The 23,952-nt window shown below is 44.7% G+C and overlaps 1 protein-coding gene across 2 annotated transcripts; it reads right to left on the bottom strand.

Annotated features, from left to right (window-relative positions):
* Nucleotides 1–1,980: 1,980 nt before the first annotated feature.
* On the bottom strand, nt 1,981–10,994 carry KNSTRN (kinetochore localized astrin (SPAG5) binding protein). 2 transcript variants are annotated; one of them, XM_081507203.1, is made up of 9 exons: nt 10,641–10,994; nt 10,383–10,477; nt 7,298–7,427; nt 6,447–6,491; nt 5,503–5,605; nt 5,242–5,335; nt 4,192–4,247; nt 3,363–3,437; nt 1,981–2,680 (listed from the first exon to the last, which is right to left on the bottom strand). In XM_081507203.1, exons 1-9 carry the CDS (start codon nt 10,982–10,984, stop codon nt 2,549–2,551), a joined length of 1,074 nt encoding a protein of 357 aa, XP_081363329.1. In that variant the 5' UTR covers nt 10,985–10,994; the 3' UTR covers nt 1,981–2,548. The 2 variants fall into 2 exon arrangements, with proteins under 2 accessions (XP_081363329.1, XP_081363330.1); XM_081507204.1 differs by lacking the exon at nt 4,192–4,247 and having other exon boundaries at nt 10,641–10,968.
* Nucleotides 10,995–23,952: the final 12,958 nt, after the last annotated feature.

Raw genomic sequence — 23,952 nt, 5'->3', positions numbered from 1 at the left:
CCAGGCTACCTCCTCCATCAAGCCTTCCGCGAACTAGCTCAGTTAACTACTATAGCGCATAACCATATCACAGGACCCACTGGGTAGTAAATTATTGCCTTTGTTTTTCACCTTTATGTCACCTGTGCAATGTTTCACTGCGTGTACTGCAAGCATCTTTGAGGTTAAGAATGTCACGTGACATTAAAGTTTCCTATAACAACTAGCAACGTGGAGGGTGCAAATCATATGGAGTTCAGGTAATGCATGAGTTTATTTAGGCTCCAGACCATAAGCAGCACCCCCACACCTCCACATGTACAAAAGGTAGATGGAGTAGAGGTCAGAGGGCACAGGAGAAAAGGCAAAAGTGCAAAATGCTAGTTGGTGGTGCAAAGCAGAACTGGGGGGCTAAGGGGTCCTGTAAGGCCAGGCCTCAAGTTAACAGGGTCTGTACATTGGGAAAGATGAGTCATGGAGGAGCTGAGATAGGTTCATCCTTAGGAGTTAACTAGGGAGGCAGGACAAGGAGGTGAGGATCTTACAGCTGAGTTTCCTACCCTTTCTCTCAAGAAGGAAGTAGAACTTTTAAGGGGACCAGAAATGCCAATTACAGATTCACTTGGGTAAATAACCTTTTGGGGCTTCCCTGATGGCTCAGATCGTAAAGAATCTACCTGCAACTCAGGAGACCTGGGTTTGATTCCTGGGTCAGGAAGGTCCCCTGGAGAAGGGAATGGCCACCCGCTCCAGTACGCTTGACTGGAGAATTCCATGGACAGACGAACCTGGTGGGCTACAGCCCATGGTGTCACAGAGCTGGACACAACTGAGTGACTAATACTTTCACTTTTTTTTTTCAAATAACCTTTTAAACTATGTTTATCCTGAAAATGGTTAGAATATCCATCTCTTCTCACTGTGAATTATTTAACTGGGTTTCCCCCTCAAAATATTTGAGATATAATCAACTGTGTGAATGCTATATGGGCATGAAGGCAAAGAATTTTAGCCCTATAAATTAGGGTGAGATGTTACTTGACTTGATTGGGTGCCTCTGGACAGTCCCAGTAATACTGAAGAGTAGTGAGGTGGAGTTGGTGAAGAAATTGGGAGGTGCAGGGGAAAATGGGAGATGGCTAAAGCCAAAATCTGCCTAAGTTTGACTAAGAAATGATATATGGGGAATTCCTGGGAGGTCCAGTGGTTAGGGGCTTCCCTGGTGGCTCAGACGCTAAGAATCTGTCTGCAACGTGGGAGACCTGGGTTCAATCCCTGGGTTGGGAAGGTCCCCTGGAGGAGGGCATGGTAACCCACTCCAGCGTTCTTGCCTAGAGAATCCCATGGACAGAGGAGCCTGGCAGGCTACAGTCCATGGGGTCACAAAGAGTTGGACACAATTGAGTGACCAAGCACACCAGTGGTCAGGGGTCCACACTTTCACTGCCCAGGGCCCGGGTTCAATCCCTGGTTGGGGAACTGGGATCCAGTAAGAAAAAAAAAAGGAAATGAATTATGGCCACACCTTTGGTGAACCGTGGGGGGAAGAAGGGGAGGGAAGGCCTGCTGTGGACTTCAGTTGACTAACAATCCAGGGGGCCAGGTCCAGGATTGGCCACGCAAGGCAACAGCAGAGATTAAGTATATGTAGGAATACAGGCAGCTAGTGACACAAACCTGGTGGAAGGAGTCTGGCACACACTGCTGCCAACAGGGAACACCCACAGAAGACTAACTAATGCTCACAGAAGAGGTGGTGGGGACGGGGGCCAGTCATAGAGCACTTAAAAATGAGTAGAAGAAACATACTCTGGGTTAAATAGAAGAAAAACATTCTGGGTGAAACTGTAACCTTGAACTTGTTAACAGATTAGTTCAGTAGTATTCAGTGGTCATATTTACATTAAAAAGCTATTTTCATTTGTCAGTGTTGCAGTCTGAATAGTTACAGAAATATTTATTTAAAAGTAACACTTTATAAAAAAAAAAACACAGAAATGATTTAGATTAAAAGCTCCAAGGTGTATTGTTTCATACGTGTTATTGCTATCTACACCTTCACCCCATTATTAAGCCATTTCAGGTAACTTTCAGTTCATAAATTTACAGTGAGGTTACAGAGCCCAGCCAGGATGGGACAGAATGTCTTCCAAGTTCAGAGGGGACCACGTGACTCCTCAGTGATGTCTCCCATGGAGCATGTATGCTTCACTGTTTCCTCCTGCACATCTTTTGGCTTCTCTGGTTGTGGCTGGTTTAGAGTCTCCTGATGCTAATGATGTGCTGCTTTTTGATCCTAGGAGGCTGATCCAAGCTTTCAGGCTCCCTCTCCTGTAGGCCCTAATTATGAACTGTGAGGTTCAGGAGACAATCTGAAGGCTGGGAACGAATGTTTGCTTAAGGGAGGAATTGTCATTCCAACACCAACTGTCTTTAATCCTACTGCAGAAACTGTTTTCTTTCTGAGGATGGTGAGTCCTAGAAGATCATGGCCAAGAAGCAGATGTCCTAAGTAGCTTCCTCTGAGAGTCTATCCGCAAGAGAGAGCCATGTGGCCACCTGCTTTTTATCATATTTCTAATAGCTGCTCCATTTCCTCAAGGGCTTTTGTGAAATCATTTACTTGACTGCTAGATAAGGTCTGTTGTTCACGGAACTGGGCTCTCTCTTCTTCTTTCATCTTCAACTTTACCTTTAAGGCCTGCACGGAAAGACATTAAAAAAGAAAAAACCCCACAAAACATTGACTCAGAAAAGACAATACAATAACCAGAACATTCTGTTCCATTGAGAAAGACCACTGGAATACTGACACACACTGTCTCTTTTTAGATTTATCTGTGTTGGTTTTAAGAACTGTCTTTACTACAGAATCTGTTATCTCAGCTGGAGCAATGAAATCCTCTAAGATTCCATGTAGTGTCCCACAGTTCATCCAAGCAATTCAAAGAAGTCCAGACCCAGGAATCTGGGTTTCCTATTACAGGTTTCCCTGAGATATCAAGTTTCCACAGCATAGATTTCACACAGGTGTCAACTCTCACCTGGAGTAATCTAGCATGTTGCACACTGTCTCGTGCCCTGCAGATGTGAACATGTCTATTCATCTTTAGAACAAAAAATTAGTTGGAAAAAATGGTGAAATCAAAGTCTTGGAATTTTGTTAATATTGGTTTCAAATTTCTGACAAATTTACCATGACAATGTAAGATGTTAATATTAGGGGAATTGAATTCTCTATTATTTTTGCAACTTTGTCACAATCTAAAATTGTTGCAAAATATATTAAAAATGAATAAATAGATAAATAAAGAGTCCTCCAGAGACCCTCCTATTGTGGTAAGAAATGGTAATTTTGCTTTGGGGTGATGTCTGCCTCTCACCTGTAACTCCTCCATCTGCTTTTTGGCTGTTTCGTTAAAAAGCTTCAGTTCATCTTGCAAAGTTTGTAACAGCAGCTAAGAAAAAAGCAGTAGCAAATGTCATAACAGCTCTTCATTGAAAGGTGAGAACTTTTCTTCATATAAACTCATCTCCTCACAGGAGTTGAATTAGATGATCACTAACATCCCTTGCATTCGGTCATTTACTGAGTGTCCACACACATGCCAGGCTCCTCTGAGAAACGGAGTCCACAGGAGGGACAGAGGACTACACTCCACATGCTCTGTGCTACACAGGCCATATGAACAAAAGGCAGTAGCCACTGAAGGGGTGACTAAGTTGCCTTGGGGAGCTGAGGAAGGTGTCTATGCCTAGTATTCTAAGATGACAACTGATCTTCCTGGGGAAGAGATCATAGAAGCTCAAAAGGCTTTAATCCCAAACAAATTACCTTCCTACTTCGGGGAAGGAACCAAAGAGAGGACAAATTTAATTCAGGCTGGACCTTTGTAAGACACAGTTCTTAGCAAAGGAATAAGGAGAAAAATTTGGTAAAGTGTAGAACAGAGAAACCAGAAAGCTGTCTCCACTAGTCCACCCTACTATGGGTTTTAAAGTAGTACATTTTCAACTTAGACTCACTCTTATTTGTAAGCACGAAGTCACCCTTAAGGAAAATATGCTATTTTGAGTACACATCCAATCACCCTCTTCCTGGATAACCAAAGGCTGCTTCGCGGGCTTTGCCGAGCATATGGCAGAGACCCACTTAGACTGGCAAGGCCCCGCGCTCACTGGGCCCTCGCCCCCTCACACCTGCCCCCTTACCATCGAGTCCACGTGATCTGCGGTGGAGTCTTGCTGTGACGCCAGGGTCTCACTGCCTAAAACCAGTAGATACAACAGAGTCAGCCCTGCCTAGGGAATTACAACTTAAAAGAAAATAAAAAGCCCTCCACAGAAGTATTCATGAGGGAAACTTCTCTGAGGGTCTGGGCCTGGACTCTCTCCCCTGAGCTTTCATCTCAGCAGGGTCCCCTGTGCCTACTCTCCAGAGCTGGATTTTACTTCCCCTTCCTCTCCAGGTATGGATATGGCCAAACCTTTCTCCTCAGCTCAGCAGAAAATTTGTCCAAAAGAAATGTATAGGTTTTGGGTCTGTTTACAGTACATAAAACTATTTCTAAAATCTTTACAGGCCTTCAACATTTTTATTGTAAAAACAATGCACATACATAGGCAATTAAAATCATGCAAAAACGTATATGGTGACTATAACGAATATATCCTAAAATGCACTATATTTTAATGGCAGTATTCAAAATCAGTACTCTAATTCAAAGAAGCCTGGGCTCCTTCCCTGGGCATTCTCAAATTCCTCAATTCAGGCTCTCTGACAGTCTCTGGGTAATCCCTTCCGCTGTTTCCTCTTTGTTACAGACTGCCCTCTAGGGACAGGGTAAGAACAAGAATCACATTTTAACCATCATGACTCAGATTATTAGCCAGCTTCAGAACATTTTCAACAGTATCATCTCTCTCTCTCCACCCATGAAGATTCCTTATGTGCCACATCCCTTGAAAGAAAGAAGATATTTATGATCTATTTACAAGATCATACCTGTCAGCATCAAAAGAATGGCATAAAGTGTTCAGGTAAGAAAGAGATAACCCTCTCTCCACAACATCTGAAACGCTTTGGGCAGGCAGAGTCAACATCACCAGAGACCAGAGAGGAGCTCCCTGAAATCTTCGGGGCTTTGCTAGGCAACCCCTGCCCTGACCAGGTCAGCTGACACCATGCTGAACTCCTGACACACAGCCCAGAATCACTCAGGAAAAGGCACATGCACTGACTCCTCTGAAGGCAGTTCTTACCTGGGTTGAGGCCTTTGCTTTCTAAAATTGCCAAACAGTTGTCCTGAAACCTCTCTAGCAGCTCTACTTTTTGAGTCAGGTCCTTCAGCTCTCCCTGTTGGGAGAACATGCAGACAGGTCAGGCCCATCCCATTCCTCGGGAACAGCCACAGTACAAGCCGTGTCTTTTCTGCCTGCCCTCAGGACCACCTGGTGTGGTCCCTCAGGAGTCCACACGCATCACAAGGGCAGCTGATGGCAGAGGTCTGGTGGGTCTCTTACCTGAGTTTCAATTAATTTCTGGTGCAACTGCTTATTGACAGCCTCCAAGAGCTGGTTCTTATCCTTGAGCTCTTCCGATTTCTGTTTACTCAGTGGTTTGTAGCTGTAATGATAATTGTACTTAGATGAAGAGCTGGAGGGGTTAAGAGTATGGGCTAAGGAGTTACACAAACAGGCTGGTTCAAATCCTGGCCTTACCACATAGTGGAATATGACCTTCAGGGAGCTCTGTAACCTCTCAGGTTGTTTCCTCATTTGTAGAATTAATACCCTCACCTCATATTATTATTATTGTGAAGGATAAAGGAGAATGCACGTGCAATTCGTGGCAGAGCTGCTGACCCATAGTAAACTTTAATCAGTAATAGCCATTATCATCATCAATACTGAATCTTTTTAAAGTTCTCTGAGTCTGTCTTACTAGTATTTTGTCTTTAGAACTTTTAAGACATGCTCAAATAATAGATGTGGAATTACAACCTATTTCTACAAACTTTCCAGCTTATATTATTTCTTGTCTTCGGGACTGCAGTGGCCAAGCAAGCCTCAAGCATAGAAAGATGCAGCCTTCTCCAAGATTTTACCACCAGCAGTAGAACACTCATTTTGAAATCACTAACACATGCAGCTTCTCCCATCCTGAGGGCTTCCTGCTCTTGTTAATGGGCCATCACTGGGTTTAAGCAGTGGTCCTGGCATGGAGCCCCCAAACTCCTGTCTGTTACTCAAGATTGTTGCATCACCGACTCTTGCCCTGACATTGGGTCTTAAGCCTGGCTGTGTCTCACCCCTGAAAATTCTGTTCCAATTTCTAGGGTGGCAGCAGACTCCAACATGGTAAAACAAGTCCCATAAGTGATTCTGAGGTACAACCAGAGCCCCACTCCGTATTAAGCCCCACTACCCTAAAGTGGTGGCTAAGTTTCATTTACCCTGATGCTCACCTCTTCCTGAGGTTCCTCCTGGAGGTGTCTGTAGCCTTCACCTGCCTAGAGAAGAAAAAACAAATCAGGATGTTAACTAGCCTTACTGTGGTGATCATTTCACAGTATATACAAATATCAAATCACTATGTTGTATACCTGAAACTAACACAATGTTATATGTCAACTATACCTCAATTAAACGATAACAACAAAGGAATCAATCACAGAGAATCATGGTACTGTTGTTACATATGTTGTAAACAAGGCAGAACAAAAAGAGCTTGATTTTCTAAGGCAAGAACCAGAGGTTACATATAGTGCAGATAGTACAAGCTTGAGAAGCTCTGAGGCACCACGCACTTTTGTTTCCGCCAAGACTATTGAAAAGGGCTTGTGAATAGGGAATGGGCTCCCTTCCTGACCACTTTGACAGCCTGAGAGACCTGCTCCTGCTCAGAATGGTGTGGCTACCTCATGTCAACCTGACTCAGTGGGAGCTGGGCACTGGAGGAAGAATACATATGCACACTACACCAGGCTGGCCTGTGCTCACACTAGCAACTTAGGCTCACAACTAGCACCCACCTGCCACGACTACCACTTAGGGCTGGTGTTTGGCTGCAGTGCTATTTGTACATGCAGAGCAAATGCTGAGAGAGGAAAAGATATCTATTATAACCCTGGCTGCACCTCTTCTGAGCTGATCAATACTGAGGGTTCTGAAAAACAGCTCAGCAATGCTGTGATGCTCTGGGCCACTGACTACAGGCCAATCCATCAGACACCTTGTGCTCTCAAAACCCTAACTCTTGGTACTGAGCAATTTCTAACAAGAAGTTCTATTTGGATACCGATGTTCTGACTCTCACCCATTCTCTCGTCTCGGTTTGATGATTTTTGTGACATCATTCTCTGAAGCTCCTGAATGAAGTCTGGAAACATCAACTTCTTTGGACTTAACAGGTAACTGGCTCTTAAAAGTGGCTCGAGTTTGTGCATCTGCAAAGGAAAACAAGAGGGTGAAACCTCACACATCATGACCAACAGTTGCCAACTCTATAAATCCTGAAGAATAAGACTTGAAGACCAATTGGGAATAGAAACCAAAATTCTTTAAATGTGACAGTGCAGTGTGTTTGAGAGTGGCCAGAAGCTTGACAATACAGCAAACCAAATGGCCAGAGGGTGTAAATGTGAAGGAGGAGATTCATATAAGCAAAGAGCACGAGAGGCAGTGTGGCTGCCAGCAAGGCAAAACACAGCTGAACCCTGCCTCACACAGCAGTTCAATGGAACTATCTCATTCTGCTCTTAAGCACTCTGCCTGCTCCCCAAGCTACATGCAGGCTGTTTCAAGCTTCAGCTGTTGCTTAGTTGTTTTGACCAGACTGGCTCACTAACTAGTTCTCTAAGACAGTGGTCCCCAAACTTTTTGGCACCAGGGACCAGTTTCCTGGAAGACAATTTTTCCTCCGACCAGGGGTGGGGTGGGGATGGTTTCAGAACGCTTCAAGCGCACTACATTTATTGTGCACTTTCCCTCTATGATTATTACATCAGCTCCACCTCAGATCACCAGGCATTAGATTCCGGAGGCTGGGGCCCCCTGCTTTGCAGATGTCTTTGTACCTCAGCATCTAGGAGAGTATCTGGCATATTAGCAAAAATTCAAAACCTGCTTACTGAATAAACGGAACACGTCACAGTTTCACAGACCATCTCTAAACTAGCTCCTTTCGTGGGCTTCTCCTCTTCCATGCTGGCCTTTACCATCATCCATTTTTGTTTGTCCATCTTTAAGTTTAGAGTTTCATATTAGGTTCCTTCTTTGGCATTCTGTTCTGATCCTGCTAGGCTATTGCCAGATAACCAGAGAAATGGCCCTGACATGACACTCTTCTTCCTTAGAAGAGAGCATCTGCCTCCTAGCCCTTATGCCGCCCTCCGCCACACACCTCTTTCTACTTTTCATTCCATAGCAAATCCAAGTAATTTGTTCCGGAGTTAAATACTCACCCTATCCCACCTAATACATGCAAAGGATTCTTCTACTTTATACCAGCTTTCACTTTGTTCATTGTAAAATGGCTCCTTTAAAAACCTGTGTCCATACTCTGGTTTCTGAGATTTCACATGCCCCGAGGCAACTAAGCCTCTGTGCCACAATCACTGAGCCTGCCTAGAGCCTGTGCTCTGCAACAGGAAAAGCCACCACAAGAAGAATCCCCTGCTCTCCAAAACTAAAGAAAGACTGCGCAACCAAAAATAGAGTTTTAAAAACCTTGTCCTATCTTAAGTTCAAGAAATCAACAATTAAATCAAGATGAACAAATAAGGTACAAAGCACTGAATTGCAGGCATTAGGAAACTTTGTGTTTGATAGATTTACTTTGATGACTTTAGCTGCACAACAGTTGGAATAAATATGACTTCTCAGGCTAACAAATTATTTCATTTATAGGTACACTCAATGGGCACTTACATCTTATTTTCCACACTCTTTCACACAAAGCAAGTATTAAAAAGGTTCTTTCTGAGATCTGTCAGAGAAGTAAAAGGTAACTTTGGGTGAATGAACTTACCTTCTCCTCTCTCAGATATTAATAAGTCATACATGATAAGAAATATCTCATGTAAAAAGGTATCAACAGCAAACTGATCAAAATTAACACTCTTCATTGACTGGAATTGGTTCCAATAACCCGTATTTGTTAGAACCTAAGGATGGTATTGTAGGAAAAATTTAGCAGTGTTTAACAAAGACTTTCTTCTTAAAATGAGAGATGCTAAGGAGGCAACTGGATGGCTAGTGCCAAGGATGGAAAGGCTAATTTTTCACTGTATATCATTTCCAAACTTTGGATTTTTTTTTAACATGTGTATATGTTATCTGTTAAAAAAAACTAAAAAACAACCAACCCTTGCCTAACATCAAAAAACCTGGGAGGCAGCCCAGTTTGGGTGGGGAGATGCCAGTCACTCCCCACTGCACTAAAGATGCCGCTTTCTAAGGGAAAGGCAGTGTAAAACTGACTCCAGTTCCTCCATCAACTCCTAAGCCCTGCTGATGACAGGATTGCTATTCAGGTGTTCTGAAGCAATAGAAGACAAACAGAATCCTGTAAGGCCTTCAGAGAAAAGCCTATTTACCTCATAGGTCAAGCCAACTACCCTCATCAATCAGTTGCATGGAGTCACCTGGGAAAGGATCTGCTGCTTCAAAACCTTCCACCACCACCCAGTTCTCATGTTTGAAGCCAATTCTCTGCTATAATCTCCAGATTAGGCAGCTCGACAACTGCAGAATTTAGGAGATGATTTCAACTCCAAGCCGAGTAACACAAAGCAAAATGGCAATCAAACATTGCTTTTAATCATGCCTGTTCTCCCAAAGTTCTGGAGCACTAGTTAGGCCTGATTCCTCTCTCTCACTTTACTCAACAAATGTTTGCTGAGAATGTACTATATAACGGACACTCTGCAGTTACAAATGGGAACCAGACATGGTGTGAACCCTAGTGCTTCTCCCTAACTATCTTGCTTTTTAAATGACTCTCTTCTCTCCTCCCTGACAACAAACCCAGTCCCTCCAGACCGCCCAAGTCTGGAAATAAAACAGATACGTATAAAAGGGATCCCTAGCTTACTGTGAATAATATTGTAGAATAGTCAGCAACTTGAATCTAATTGGTGAATGCAGCAGAGTTCGGTTTGAAGAAGCAGGGTGGGGTGGGGCAAATCTAAATTTATACCTTACTGTCCTTCCCCTAACTCCCATCATAAGCTAGACAACCCCGTTCTAGGGGAGTTAGTAGGCTGTCAAAGCCGATAGAATGCCCTCACTTGCCGGTGCCACCCATTCCCAACAATAGATCTGACGCCCCCAGACTCCTGGCCTGATCACCCCAGGGCCGGTTCGCAGTGCCAGGGGGCAAGGGCCCCGTGGACACCCACCTGCGGGCAGGCCGCTGCTCAGCACACAGGAGGGCTGCAGGGTGTACACTGTCTTAACCACGCTGGTCATCGTAACGAGGCGGCACGGCTGGGGCCTAGAAGTTACAACGTGAATGGTTACACAGGGCTGGGCCAAGGAGACCAAGCAGGCGGAGGCCCCAGGAGAGCGCGACTCAGGAGAGCGAAAATCCTCCATTCCCAGCCCATCCCATCGACTTCCCACATCCAGCCCAATTTCCTGCCCCGGGAGAGCCGAACCCAGGTGCCTGCTGCTCCTGCCCGCACGCCTCGTCGCTCTGGTTCAAAAGATGCTCGGCAATAACTGCCGTACCACAGCCCGCGTCTGCCGCCTGAGTTTCAAAGGGAAACTTCCGGCGACCGGGCGGAAGGGGGTGTGGTGCGCTCTCCGTAGGCGGCCATGTTGTACGGCAGTCACTGGTGGGGGCGGCGCCTTCGGCGGCTGCCATTCTGTACGGAAGATCTGAGTCGAGGCCCGAGCTTGAGCTTCCTGGCGCTGGGTACAGGAGTCCGCAGGTTTGGGCGAGGGAAGGGAGGTGGTGCACTTTGCCGTCTTGAATGGAGCTATGAGCCACTGGCGTCATATTCTGGCCTTGGGACACAAACGCAGTCACGTTTAGGGTCCTTGTCACAATCCTTTTCTTTATTTGGTCTGTGATTGTTAGGGATGGTGCATGATGCCGGAAAGCCAGGAGCACAGAGAGGGATTGGTAGAAAAAAAACTACACGGTGGAGAGTGGTAGGTGAGATTTGGAGAAGGTTTGTGAGCTGAAATACCTGAGACGCCTATCCTCAGTCCTAACTTTTAAAACACTTATCCAGAATTTAAGCCGAGATTCAAAGCTACTCCTAGCCAATGGGGCAGAGTTCTCTAACATTTAGTGCGCTAATTCATTTCATTCAACAAATATTCATTGAGCACCTGCTTTGTGTCAGACCATAATTCTTTATAAAACCAGCTTTCTTTATAGTCCAACTCTCACATCCTTACATGACTACTGGAAAAACCATAGCTTTGACTAGACGGACCTTCGTCGGCAAAGTAATGGCTCTGCTTTTTAATATGCTGTCTAGGTTGGTCATAGCTTTTCTTCCAAGGAACAAGCATCTTTTAATTTCATGGCTGCAGTCACCATATGCAGTGGTTTTGGAGCCCCCCCAAAATAAAGTCTGTCACTGTTTCCATTGTTTCCCCATCTATTTGCCATGAAGTGATGGGACCAGCTCAGAAAGCTGAGTGCCGAAAATTTGATGCTTTTGAACTGTGGTGTTGGAGAAGACTCTTAAGAGTCCTTTGGATGGCAAGGAGATCCAACCAGTTGGTCCTAAAGGAAATCAGTCCTGAATATTCATTGGAAGTACTGATGATGAAGCCGAAACTCCAATACTTTGGCCACCTGATGCAAAGAACTGACTCATTTGAAAAGACCCTGATGCTGGGAAAGATTGAAGGTGGGAGGAGAAGGGGACAACATAGGATGAGATGGTTGGATGGCATCACCGACTCGATGGACATGAGTTTGAGTAAACTCTGGGAGTTGGTGATGGACAGGTGTCAGGACCAGCTCAACAATGAACCGACCTGAGGGAGCAGTGTCGCAGAAGAATAAGGAAAAATAAGACTCAGAAATAAAGTAGGGATCGGGGCTGATGCCATTCACAGGCAAAAGCCCAGATCGTAATCCTTGCATGCCTTTTATTGTTAACATCTACTTCCTTGTACATGCTCTAGAGATATCTGTTCTTTACAATCTCAGATCGGGGATAAAAATATAAAATGCACAGTCCTCAATGTCAAACCTTCAGGCCTTTCATGACTCTGTTTAGCCCTTCAGCTAGTGATGCCCTTTCTCAGCAACTCCCTCAAGGCTCTGGTTACAGAAACAGTCACTAATGGTTTTCCATCAGTCACATCAGTACTTCAACAGCTTGTTTTTAAGATATTTTTCCACGATATACTTTTTACTGCTCTGAGCCCTTCGCCTGGGGGTGACGAGAAAGTTATTCTTATTTTTCAAAGAAGCCCTGTTAATTATAGTAGAGGCCTGTGCACAGCCTATTCCCTATAACAGGAAGGCCTGGTGTGTTGGAGTCAATGGGGTTGCAAAGCGCTGGACATGACTGAGTGACTGAACTGAACTGAACTGATGGGACCAGATGCCATGATCTTTGTTTTCTGAATGTTGAGTTTTAAGCCAACTTCTTCACTCTCCTCTTTCACTTTCATCAAGAGGCTCTTTAGTTCTTCTTCACTTTCTGCCATAAGGGTGGTGTCATTTGCATATATGAGATTATTGATGTTTCTCCCTGCAATCTTGATTCCAGCTTGTGCTTCATCCAGCCTGGCATTTCGCATGATGTACTCTGCATATAAGTTAGATAAGCAGGGTGATAATATACAGCCTTGACGTACTCCTTTCCCGATTTGGAACCAGTCTGTTGTTCCATTTCCAGTTCTAACTATTGATTCTTGACCTGCATACAGATTTCTCAGGAGGCAGGTAAGGTGGTCTGGTATTCCCATCTCTTCAAGAATTTTCCACAGTTTATTGTGATCCACACAGTCAATGGCTTTGGTGTAATCAATAAAACAGAAGTAGATGTTTTTCTGGAACTTTTTTACTTTTTCTGTGATCCAGTGGATGTTGGCAATTTGATCTTTGGTTCCTCTGCCTTTTCTAAATCCAGCTTGAACATCTGGAAGTTCTCAGTTCCCGTACTGTTGAAGCCTGGCTTGGAGAATTTTGAGCATTACTTTGCTAGCATGTGAGGTGAGTGCAACTGTGCGGTAGTTTGAACATTCTTTGGCATTGCCTTTCTTTGAGATTGGAATGAAAACTGACCTTTTCCAGTCTTGTGGCCACTGCTGAGTTTTTCAAGTTTGCTGGCATATTGAGTGCAGCACTTTCACAGCATCATCTTTCAGGATCTGAAATAGCTCAACTGGAATTCCATCACCTCCACTAGCTTTGTTCGTAGTGATACTTTCTAAGGCCCCCTTGACTTCTCATTCCAGGATGTTTGGCTCTAGGTGAGTGATCACACCATGGTGATTATCTGGGTCGTGAAGATCTTTTTTTGTACAGTTCTTCTGTGTTTTCTTGCCACCTCTTCTTAATATCTTCTGCTTCTGTTAGGTCCATACTATTTCTGTCCTTTATCAAACCCATCTTTGCATGAAATTTTCCCTTGGTATCTCTAATTTTCTTGAAGAGATCTCTAGTCTTTCCCATTCTGTTGTTTTCCTCTATTTCTTTGCATTGATCGCTGAGGAAGGCTTTCTGATCTCTCCTTGCTATTCTTTGGAGCTCTGCATTCAAATGGGAATATCTTTCCTTTTCTCCTTTGCCTTTAACTTCTCTTCTTTTCTCAGATATTTGTAAGTCCTCCTCAGAAAACCAGTTTGCCTTTTTACATTTATTTTTCTTGGGGATAAAGCTGGAGAGATAGGAAATCAAATGGAAATCAAAGACTTTGTAGGCCAAAAGTAGAGAATTTTCTTAAGACTAATTAGAAGTCATTGAAATATTAGAGCAGGAGAGTGTCATTCAATATGTAAATATTTTTGGCATACTGTGTGGCTTGTGGGATTTTAGTTCCCCAACCAGGGGTCAAACCTGAGCTGCTGGCAGTAGGAGCCCAGAGTCCTAACCACTGGATTGCCAGGGAATCCCCAAATTTATATTTTAAAATATAATATTTTAAATACATTTATATTTTTAAAAGTTTCCTCTGGCTACTCAATGGACAATGGATTGAAGGGGAGCAAGAGAGGAATTGGAGAGACAGTTGGGAGGCTACTCTAATCATTCAAGTGAGAGATTATGGTGGCTTGGCCAGGATGGTTGTGGTGGTAGTGGAGATGGAGAGAGGCAGACATATTTAAGACCATTTTTGGAGGCAGAATCTCAGGACTCGGTGCTAGATTGTACGTGGGAGAAGGAGGGCTGAGGGGTAGAGAGATCTTAAGGAAGACTCCAAGGCTTGAATAATCTTGTGGGTAGAGTTGAGAGAATGAATTCTTAGGTAGGTTGATAAAGAGTCCAAGGTCCTCAAGGAGGAAGGGGTCTAGGGCCCTCAAGGAGGAGAAAGTGGTCCAGGGCCCTTGAGGAGGAGAAAAGGGTCCAAGGCTCTCAAGGAGGAGAAAGAGACAAAATTTTTTTTTTCTACATTGCTTTGTCTTAGTCACATAAGACGTTTTTTCTTAAACTCTGAGTCGTTATGACAATATCTTTAAGACTAACTTTCTTTAAGCCCAGAGCTAATGATTATTAGCTTATGATTAGCTTCCTTGATAACTCAGTTGGTAAAGAATTTGCCTGCAATGCAAGAGACCCTGGTTTGATTCCTGGGTCAAGAAGATCCACTGGAGAAGGGATAGGCTAGCCACTCCAGCATTCTTGGGCTTCCCTTGTGGCTCAGCTGGTAAGGAATCTGCCTGCAATGCTGGAGACCTGGGTTCTGTCAACTACAAACTGGCACTTACCAAGAGCATTGCCAATGACTGAATAACAAAGGCATTTGCCATCTGCCTCTACAGACATTGAACCCCATGCTGCTACAGCTGTTGACCTTCAACAACCCCTGAGGGAATTCAGAGTGGAGTGAGGCACTCTGTGCTCCAGGGAATCTGCTGGGACAGGTCTTTAGATAGTTAGATGTTTTTAGGAACAGATTTTATGATCTCAATCCTTGCATCTAAATCCTCAATCTCCTCATATCTAGAAATGCACTAAATCCCTTCATGGTGACATCAGATCCTCATGAATAACAAAAAACCTTTTGTAAGAATGAGTGCTTTATGGTATTGAACTCCCCCTTCACCAAAACCTTATATATTGACCTTCCCCCACTGCCACTTTGGAGCAGTCTCTCAGAGCTATCTAAGATGCTACCTCCTGGGCTGCAGTCCTCATTTTGCCCCAAGTAAAACTTAACCTGCAACTCTCAAGTTGTACATCTTTTTTCAGTTGACAGTGTGATCCCTGGGTTGGGAAGATCCCCTGGAGAAGGGAAAGTGAAAGTGAAGTCGTGTCCAACTCTTCGCGACCCCATGGACTATAGCCTACCAGGCTCCTCTGTCTGTGGGATTTTCCGGGCAAGAATACTGGAGTGGGTTGCCATTTCCTTCTTCAGGAGATCTTCCCGACACAGGGATTGAACCCAAGTTGCCAGAGTTGTAGGCAGATGCTTTACCGTCTGAGCCACCAGGGAAGTCAGAGAAAGGAAAGGCTACCTAGTTCATTATTCTGGCCTGGAGAATTCCATGGACTGTATAGTCCATGGGGTCGCAAAGAGTTAGATAGGACTGAGCGACTTTCACTTTCACTTCAGTGATTAAATAACAAAACAACTTACCTTGTTCAAAAGTATGTTTTTCCTTAAGCTCTGTACTAATGATTATGATTTAGAAAAGGCAGAGGAACCCGAGATCAAGTTGCCAACATCCGCTGGATCATCAAAAAAGCAAGAGAATTCCAGAAAAACATCTATTTCTGTTTTATTGACTATGCCAAAGCCTTTGACTGTGTGGAGCACAATAAACTGTGGAAAATTCTGAAAAAAATGGGAACATTAGACCACCTGACTTGCCTCCTGAGAAATCTGTATGCAGGTCAGGAAGCAACAGTTAGAACTGGACATGGAACAACAGACTGGTTCCAAATTGGAAAAGGAGTACGTCAAGGCTGTATATTGTCACCCTGCTTATTTAACTTATATGTAGAGGACATCATGAGAAACGCTGGGCTGGAGGAAGCACAAGCCGGAATCAAGATTGCTGGAAGAAATATCAATAATCTCAGATATGCAGATGACACCACCCTTATGGCAGAAAGTGAAGAAGAACTAAAGAGCCTCTTGATGAAAGTGAAAAAGGAGAGTGAAAAAGTTGGCTTAAAACTCAACATTCAGAAAACAAAGATCATGGCATCCGGTCCCATCACTTCATGGCAAATAGATGGATAAACAGTGGAAACAGTGGCAGACTTTATTTTTGGGGGCTCCAAAATCACTACAGATGGTGACTGCAGCCATGAAATTAAAAGATGCTTACTCCTTGGGAGAAAAGTTATGATCAACCTAGACAACATATTAAAAAGCAGCGACATTACTTTGCCAACAAAGGTCCATCTAGTTTTTCCAGTAGTCATGTATGGATGTGAGAGTTGGACTATAAAGAAAGCTGAGCGCCGAAGAATTGATGCTTTTGAACTGTGGTGTTGGAGAAGACTCTTGAGAGTCCCTTGGACTGCAAGGAGATCCAACCAGTCCGTCCTAAAGGAAATCAGTCCTGAATGTTCATTGGAGGGACTGATGTTGAAGCTGAAACTCCAATACTTTGGCCACTGGATGTGAAGAACTGACTCATTTGAAAAGACCCTGATGCTGGGAAAGATTGAAGGCGGGAGGAGAAGGGGATGACAGAGTATGAGATGGTTGGATGGCATCACCGACTCGATGGACATGAGTTTGAGTAAACTCCGGGAGTTGGTGATGGACAGGGAGGCCTCGTGTGCTGCAGTCCATGGGGTCGCAAAGGGTCGGACACAACTGAGCGACTGGACTGAACTGAACTGAATAATTATGAAACACAATGTATCTTGCTCAAGGGGATGTTTCTCCTTCCTAACAAGAACATTCTGATTAATCTCTTTATCTTAAGTATATGTTGTGAGAGTGGGTCTGGTAAGACTTTTGTATTGTCAGTTCTAATCTTGTTAATTTAAGATGTATGTTGTAGGAATGGGTCTGGTAAAAGTATATAAAGCCTTGATAAGACTGGGAGTGGGGCACTCTCTGTCCCCCTTCTGATGTCTATGTCAGGATAGAACTTCTGCCACACAAAAGCTCTGAGTGATCAAGCCTGGTTCCTGGTCCCAAAACTAAATCATCTGCTTCAGAGATCATGAATCCGACATCACTCACTGTAAGCTATCAGAGTCATTATTTTGTGTTGGGGAGAAATTTAGAGTTCAGTTTTGAACATGACAAACATGAAATGCCTTTGAGACATTCAAGTGGAGCTGTCAAGTAGGCAGTTGAAAATATATCCTTTGAGCCCAGAGGAGAGCCTGGATTGGTTATGGGCATATATATATGTACATACATATATATATGTACATACATATATACATACATATATATGTATTTAAGGCTTCCCTGGTGACTCAGACATTAAAGAATCTGCCTGCAATGCAGGAGACCTGGGTTCAATCCCTGGGTTGGGAAGATTCCCTGAAGAAGGGAATGGCTACCAAATCCAGTGTTCTTGCCTGGAGAATTCCATGGACAGAAGATCCTGGCAAGCTATAGTTCATGGGGTTGCAAAGAGTTGGACATGACTGAGGGACTAACACAAACACACACACACATGCAGTATTGGATGAGATTACCAAGGGAAGAAATGTACAGAGAGCCTTAGGACCTAGGACAGTGATGCCAGTACTCAGAAGTTGCAATGATAAGAAGGTGCCGAGCCAAGAAATCTGATAAAGAGGTGCCAGAGAGGTGAGAGGAAAACAAAGAAAGAGTGGGGTCCTAGAAGCTAGGAAGGAAGAAGTGGTAAACTGCTGAAGAAGGAAGTGATAAACTATTGAAAATAACTCAAGACTTCCCAGGTGGTCCAGTGGCTAAGACTCCAAGCTCCCGATGCAGAGGCCCTGGATTCCATCCCTGGTTGGGGAACTAGATATCCTACATGCTGCAACTAAGAATTCACATGCCTCAACTAAAAAGATCCCACATGCTACAAAAGACCTAGTGCAGTCAAATAAAAATAAAATAACTATTAAAAAAATAAATGAAAGGGCAAGCAAGATGAGAATTTACATGGATTCATTTAATTTGGCAACAAAGAAGTCATTGGTGAGTACAAAATCCTGCAATGAATAAACTCATGCATATGTTTTCTCACACACACACACAAAAGTCATTGGTGAGTATTAGGAAGAGGAATTCTGGTGGAGAGGCTTGAGTGGAAGCTACACTGGAGCAGACTGAAGAGTACATGAGAGATGAGGAGGCAGAGATAGCAGGTGTCAAAGAGAGTTTGTGAATGAATTAGAGCAATTGGGCAGTAACTGGAGGTGGGTTGTGGTGGTCAAGGAAGAACTTTCCCAAAGATATAGATACTAGTGGATACATGTGCTTATGGGAATGAGCCAGCTGAAAGAAAAGGATGCTTCAGAAGGAAGACAGGATGATCAAAGGAGCAAAGTCAAAGAGAAAGGGGCAAGGGAGATGGTACCTAGAGCAGCATCTTCAGACTCTTTTGTTCATATTCCCTCACAAAATATTTATTTTGAAACGTACTCTTCATTTTTGGTTATTGCATTAATTATTTCATATTTTTGAATAACTGTAAGAGACACATTTTCTGCCTGTTGTATATGCTCTGTATTTAGAAATAAAGTTTATTTCTAAACTTATTTTTTTCCCTTGATGTTTCATTTTAGGTAATTTCTATTGCTACATCTTCAAGTCCAATGATCCTTTTTGTCTAAAACATCTAAAAGTGTTGATTCCATCCATGGATTTTTCTTTTTTTAATCACAGACATTGTAGTTTTCATCTCTGTAAGTTCAATGTGGGTATGTAAAATATGTGCTCAGTTGCTTCAGACTCTTTGTGACCCCATGGACCATAGTCCACCAGGCTCCTCTGTCCATGGGATTTTCCCAGCAAGAATACTGGAGTGGGTTGCCATGCCCTCCTCCAGGGGATCTTCCTGACCCAGGGATAAAACCCATATCTCCTGTAACTCCTGCAGATTCTTTACCTGCTGAGCCATCAGGGAAGCCCCATTTTATACATATATTCTCCAAGTCTCTCCTTAAGCTATGTGACCATATGGAATACAGTTATGATAATGTTTATATGTTCTTGGCTTTGCTCTCTCAAAGACTTCCTCAAGCAGAACATTCTTAAGTAGTCCTTTTATTTATTTATTTTTTTATAGTGCAGAAAATGGTGCCAGAGTAGTAGGAGTCAGAATGAAGGAAGGGTCACCTGGGAAAATGGAGGCTGGGGAGGAGAGATTGCTGGCCAAAGACTCCTTCTTAGGCTGATCAATACGAGGAGAGGGAACTTATGAAGAAAGAAGCTCTTGAAATTGACTTCCAAGCTATCTATATCCACCTATCTGCTATAAACCACTGGAGGGGACATTAACTGCTTCCTTCTTTGTAACAGAAAGGATGAGGAGAGAAGCCAGTAGGAGCAGGGTAGGTAAGCTGCGGACTTGGTGCCTTGAAGGTGAGAAAATTTCTATCTGATGCCTCCAGCTTTCATTAGGAATAATGAGTTTTTTGACTACTGAAAGTAGGTGTGCAGAGAGCTGAAGGGCATCTGATGTTGGAAGCAAGTGGAGAAAGTATGAAATGACTGCTGCAAAGAACTGAAACTAGTAACTAGGATGGAAGCAGGCTAGGCAGAGCTGAGGTTGCAGGTGAGGCTGTGGTCATGAATTCAAATCCACATCAGTCTGCCCAGCTGAGGGATTCTCTTTAGTGATCTTGAAGCTCTTATTTGTTGTTTGTGAATTTGGTAAACTGTTGATCTTCCCCTTATGTTGAGGTATAACATGAATAACCACACAGAGGCCTGATGATCACGATAAGTTTATCAAGGTCCTTCCAGGGCTCTTCAGCACAAGGTGGCTTGGGACAGCCCACCATTTACATAGCACGCGGTGGCTTTCTTTTGTTTCTCACCTTCTGAGTGACTTGAGTGACAACTTCTTCTCCTAAGCATAAATACCTCTACACCACCTCGAGCTACTGTCATCCCTGTGAACAAGGGTGAGGATAGAAAGGGTAAGGAACGTCTGTTTTTTCCCTTTCCCAAGCAAATCTTGATGCATGTCGCAGATGCCAGAGAGCTCACAATTGCCCACATGTATTATCAAAGGCCAAGATAAGGCCACCACGAAAGAAAAGGTCAGAAACGCTCCAATGTATCTTCTTTTCTGATCCTCTCACCTGCCTTGTCATGCACTGGAAGGAGAGGGATGAGTTGGAGGAGGCTGAGGGCATTTGGCTTATAAATCTCTCGAGAAATGTCTCTTTCAGAATCAGGCTCAAGCTGAGATACTGCCTAAATATCATGGTATAGGGTAGGCCCTGTGCCTGTAAAATCTAAGATTCTACCAGTCAACTCAATCTCTGACATTGTCACCAAAGTGCCCACAGCCATGGAAGGGTGGGTTTTCCCATAGTAGCAAACTATACCAAGTTACATTTTTAAAACATACAAGAACACATACTCATGCTCTAGGTATGAGTTCAAGCATCTGTGGCACAAATAGGAGAAATGACTGCAAGTCCCAAATTAGTGTTAATGCAGTGTCTCAGTGTTAAGGAGCCATTTCTTGAATTTTCCAGAGCCTCACAGCATGCTTCTAAGCTTCTCTCCATGTGTGTCCAGGGCCATACACTCTTTGTAACCACCATAATGATGATAGTAAATCTGCTGAAAATACTTCAAATCTTGCTTTCCAAAGCTGGGGCAAGGGGGACTTTCCTGGGAGTCCAGTGGTTAAGATTCTGCACTTCCCCTACAGGGAACACGGGTTTGATCCCTTGTCGGGGAACTAAGACCCTGCCAAAAATAAAAAAAAAAAACACCAAAGTTGGAGCTAGAGATGCAGGTGGGATTACCCACTGCTGTGATGCCTGTTGGTTTGGGCCACTACAGGTTCGAGGCATTGACTGGGATTACATTGAGTTCTTCCAGTCCTTTGGGCCCGCTGGTGTAAAGAACAAATCCAGTCGGTACTTTGGCTGCTCCAGCTTATCTGCCTTCCTGAAGGGTTGTGTGGCCCTGGCCTGTGAGAAGGGCACCCAGAAGTCCCCGAGGAGGGCTCTTCGTTGTGCTCAGATCCCTGATGCCCACCCCATCCATCCCTTCATACTCTCTCAAACATGTCAGTGGTTGTGTTCAGGCCAAGTTTCTTAAGCTTCAGCCCCAGACACCAATGTCTCCCCCTATAAGACACAAAAGAGGGTGTAGAGGAGCAGATTCTTTTGGTCCAGGGTCCTGCTGTCCTCCCACATCACAAGGCAGAAGAGCTGCAGTGAGTCACTCAGAGGCAACTACAATGATGGAGTCAAGGACAGACTTCTGCTCATGTTCAGGAGGAAGGGCTCACCTTGTCCTCCCTCTGGGTGATGATCCCAGATGACCAGAGCTCTCCCGACCTGGCTGTGTGATAACAGGAGACAGTCTATAGTGCAGTGAAGCCAGGAGTCAGAGGCTGATGAGCAGCCCTAGGCCAGAGAGGCTGAATTCCTCTCTGACATGAAGAGAGAGAGGTCCCTCAGAACACCAGGAAGATGGTCCAAGTTAGTCCTAGTCACGGTCTCTCCTTCCTGACACCAGGAGTCAGATGGGTATCTTTGCCTTGCAAAGAAGCCGATGTAACCTGTCATTTCTGCCCATGGTTTTCTGTCACTTTCACAACTCCCATATCTCATTGATATCACCATATCCCACTTCTTATAAGTTGGCATGGGAGGTAGGTCTCAACAATATATCTATATCTATCTATCTATCTATGTATATAAAGTAATCTATCTATCTATCATCTATCTATCTATCTACGTATATAAAGCCCAAACCCCCTAATTTGCCTCCAGTTCTGTCCCTTTGGCCCCAGAAAAAGCCTTCCCCTCTGTGGTGTTCATCTGTAAAATGACCTGGATCGGTGGTTTTCAAGCCACATTCTTCAGAGCCACCAAGAGCTTTCAGGGTTCCCCAGGGTCCCCTGAGAGGCACAGTAGAAAAGGAGGCTGACCTGGCTCTGGACTTCCATACCCCCAGCACCCACCAGTGTAGTTGCTTTTTCTCAGCTTTATATGCAGTGTTTCCACACAAGGATTCTTTGAAAAAAGGGTCCTGAGGCTCCAAAGCTTGAGAACTGCTGAAACAAATGATTGTTAAGGTCACTTCCAGGCTGAGATACTGAAGCCCAGCTCAGGAATCCTTCCTGGTTACCAGTCCTGGGTGCTTGAGCTCCAGCAATGCTTATGGTGACAGGCATATGGCCCTCAGCACATGCTGTATGGTGCCATCAGTGACCCACTGATGCCTGCATGTACTGAGGGGCTGTTTCCCCAGCTAGAGCGTGAGTTCCTTGAGGGCAGATGTCTGATTTTCCCTCCATGCCACTGCCCTCTTATAGTGCCATAGGTGGAGTGGTGCTCAGTAAATTTGTTGATGCTCCAGGTGTCATGAGCTCTCATACGAGATAAAACTTTCCAGAGAGACCCTTTGCTTTGGGGAAGGGGAGTCAGCCTTTTTGTCTGCTGAGTGCCCCTAGAGAGACCTGTCCTTTAGGAACCAGAACCCTGACCTGTGAAACAGCTTCAGACTGCCATACCCCCAAAGAGGGCAGGCCTGAGTTCCTGCCTTAACTGGACTCTGCTCAGCCTCGACTGCCCTCAGTGCCTCTCCTGGCAGGGGCTCTCTGCACACCAAAGCCATGGACAAGGCCTTCTCCTGACCCTGAACTTGGGAATCAGATCAGCTTAGGTGCCTCATGGATGGTAGGCGTCTCAGCTGGAGCTGGAAGGAAGTCCAGTGGCGATGGGGAGGAACTCCAGGCTTGCTCAGAGTGTAGCTTTTTCTGGAGATGGAGGCCTAAAGTGGTACCCAGAGGCACCTGTGAAGACAGGTTGTTAAAAGGTGCCAGAGCAAAGATCAAGACAGCTGTAGGCCAACATCCCTGGGGCAGGTAAACAGGAGGAGAGTGGGAGCTGCAGTGGAGTCAGTTAGGAAACCTGCTCTGCCCCCTACTCACTATGCGACTTTGTGAAAACACATAACCTTAGTTTCAATGTCTTTACCTGTAACGTGGGGGCAAAAGGACCTAACCAACTACAAGCTACCTCCCACAGAAGTGGTGAGATTCCCAGGACACAATGGGTATGGAAGTGTTCTGCAAACCAAAATAGGCGGGATGTAAAGGATTCTTACTGGTGTTAACAGGGGAGAGGACACTTCCATGCCAGAGCAGCTTCCCATGAGGGACCATTAGCAATTCAGGGATGCTCTGGGACTCACCATCTCTCCACCACCTGCTTTACTCCCAGAAGCCATCTCTGCTTGGCTGGGACAAATTTCTTGACAGATGGGGTAATGTGAGGGGGGCAGGCCATTCAGGACAGAGACCCCAGCCCAATTATGACTCCAAGAGTCTCCCCCAAAGAAAAGGAAGTGTCCTGATAAAAAAGCCTCTGAAAGGTGAGAGGCCCAGGAGGCTGCTGAGGTTTCCCAGGGCTCTTGGTTGATGAAGGGGTCCACAGGATCCCTAGGACTGGGTCCCTTAGTCCCACTGAACTTCATGCACCTTGGCATGGGAGCCAAGTAAGCCTCCCCTGATACATGAGCTGCACACATGACCTTCGCCCTTCCAGAGGGCGGGTCCTGGTTGGCACTGTGGGAGCAGATGAGCCCTTCGCAGGTCACAAGGAGAGCTTGGCATTTCACTCCAAAGACCACCCCCCATACCGAATGCTCCAGGTGTGGGGAGTAAGCAGCAGCCGAGACCAGG

This window comes from Giraffa tippelskirchi, chromosome 7 (genome assembly GCF_054371585.1).
Source record: "Giraffa tippelskirchi isolate mGirTip1 chromosome 7, T2T-mGirTip1v1.2.pri, whole genome shotgun sequence".
NCBI classification, from domain to species: domain Eukaryota; kingdom Metazoa; phylum Chordata; class Mammalia; order Artiodactyla; family Giraffidae; genus Giraffa; species Giraffa tippelskirchi.
This window is presented reverse-complemented; position numbering and strand designations above follow the sequence as displayed.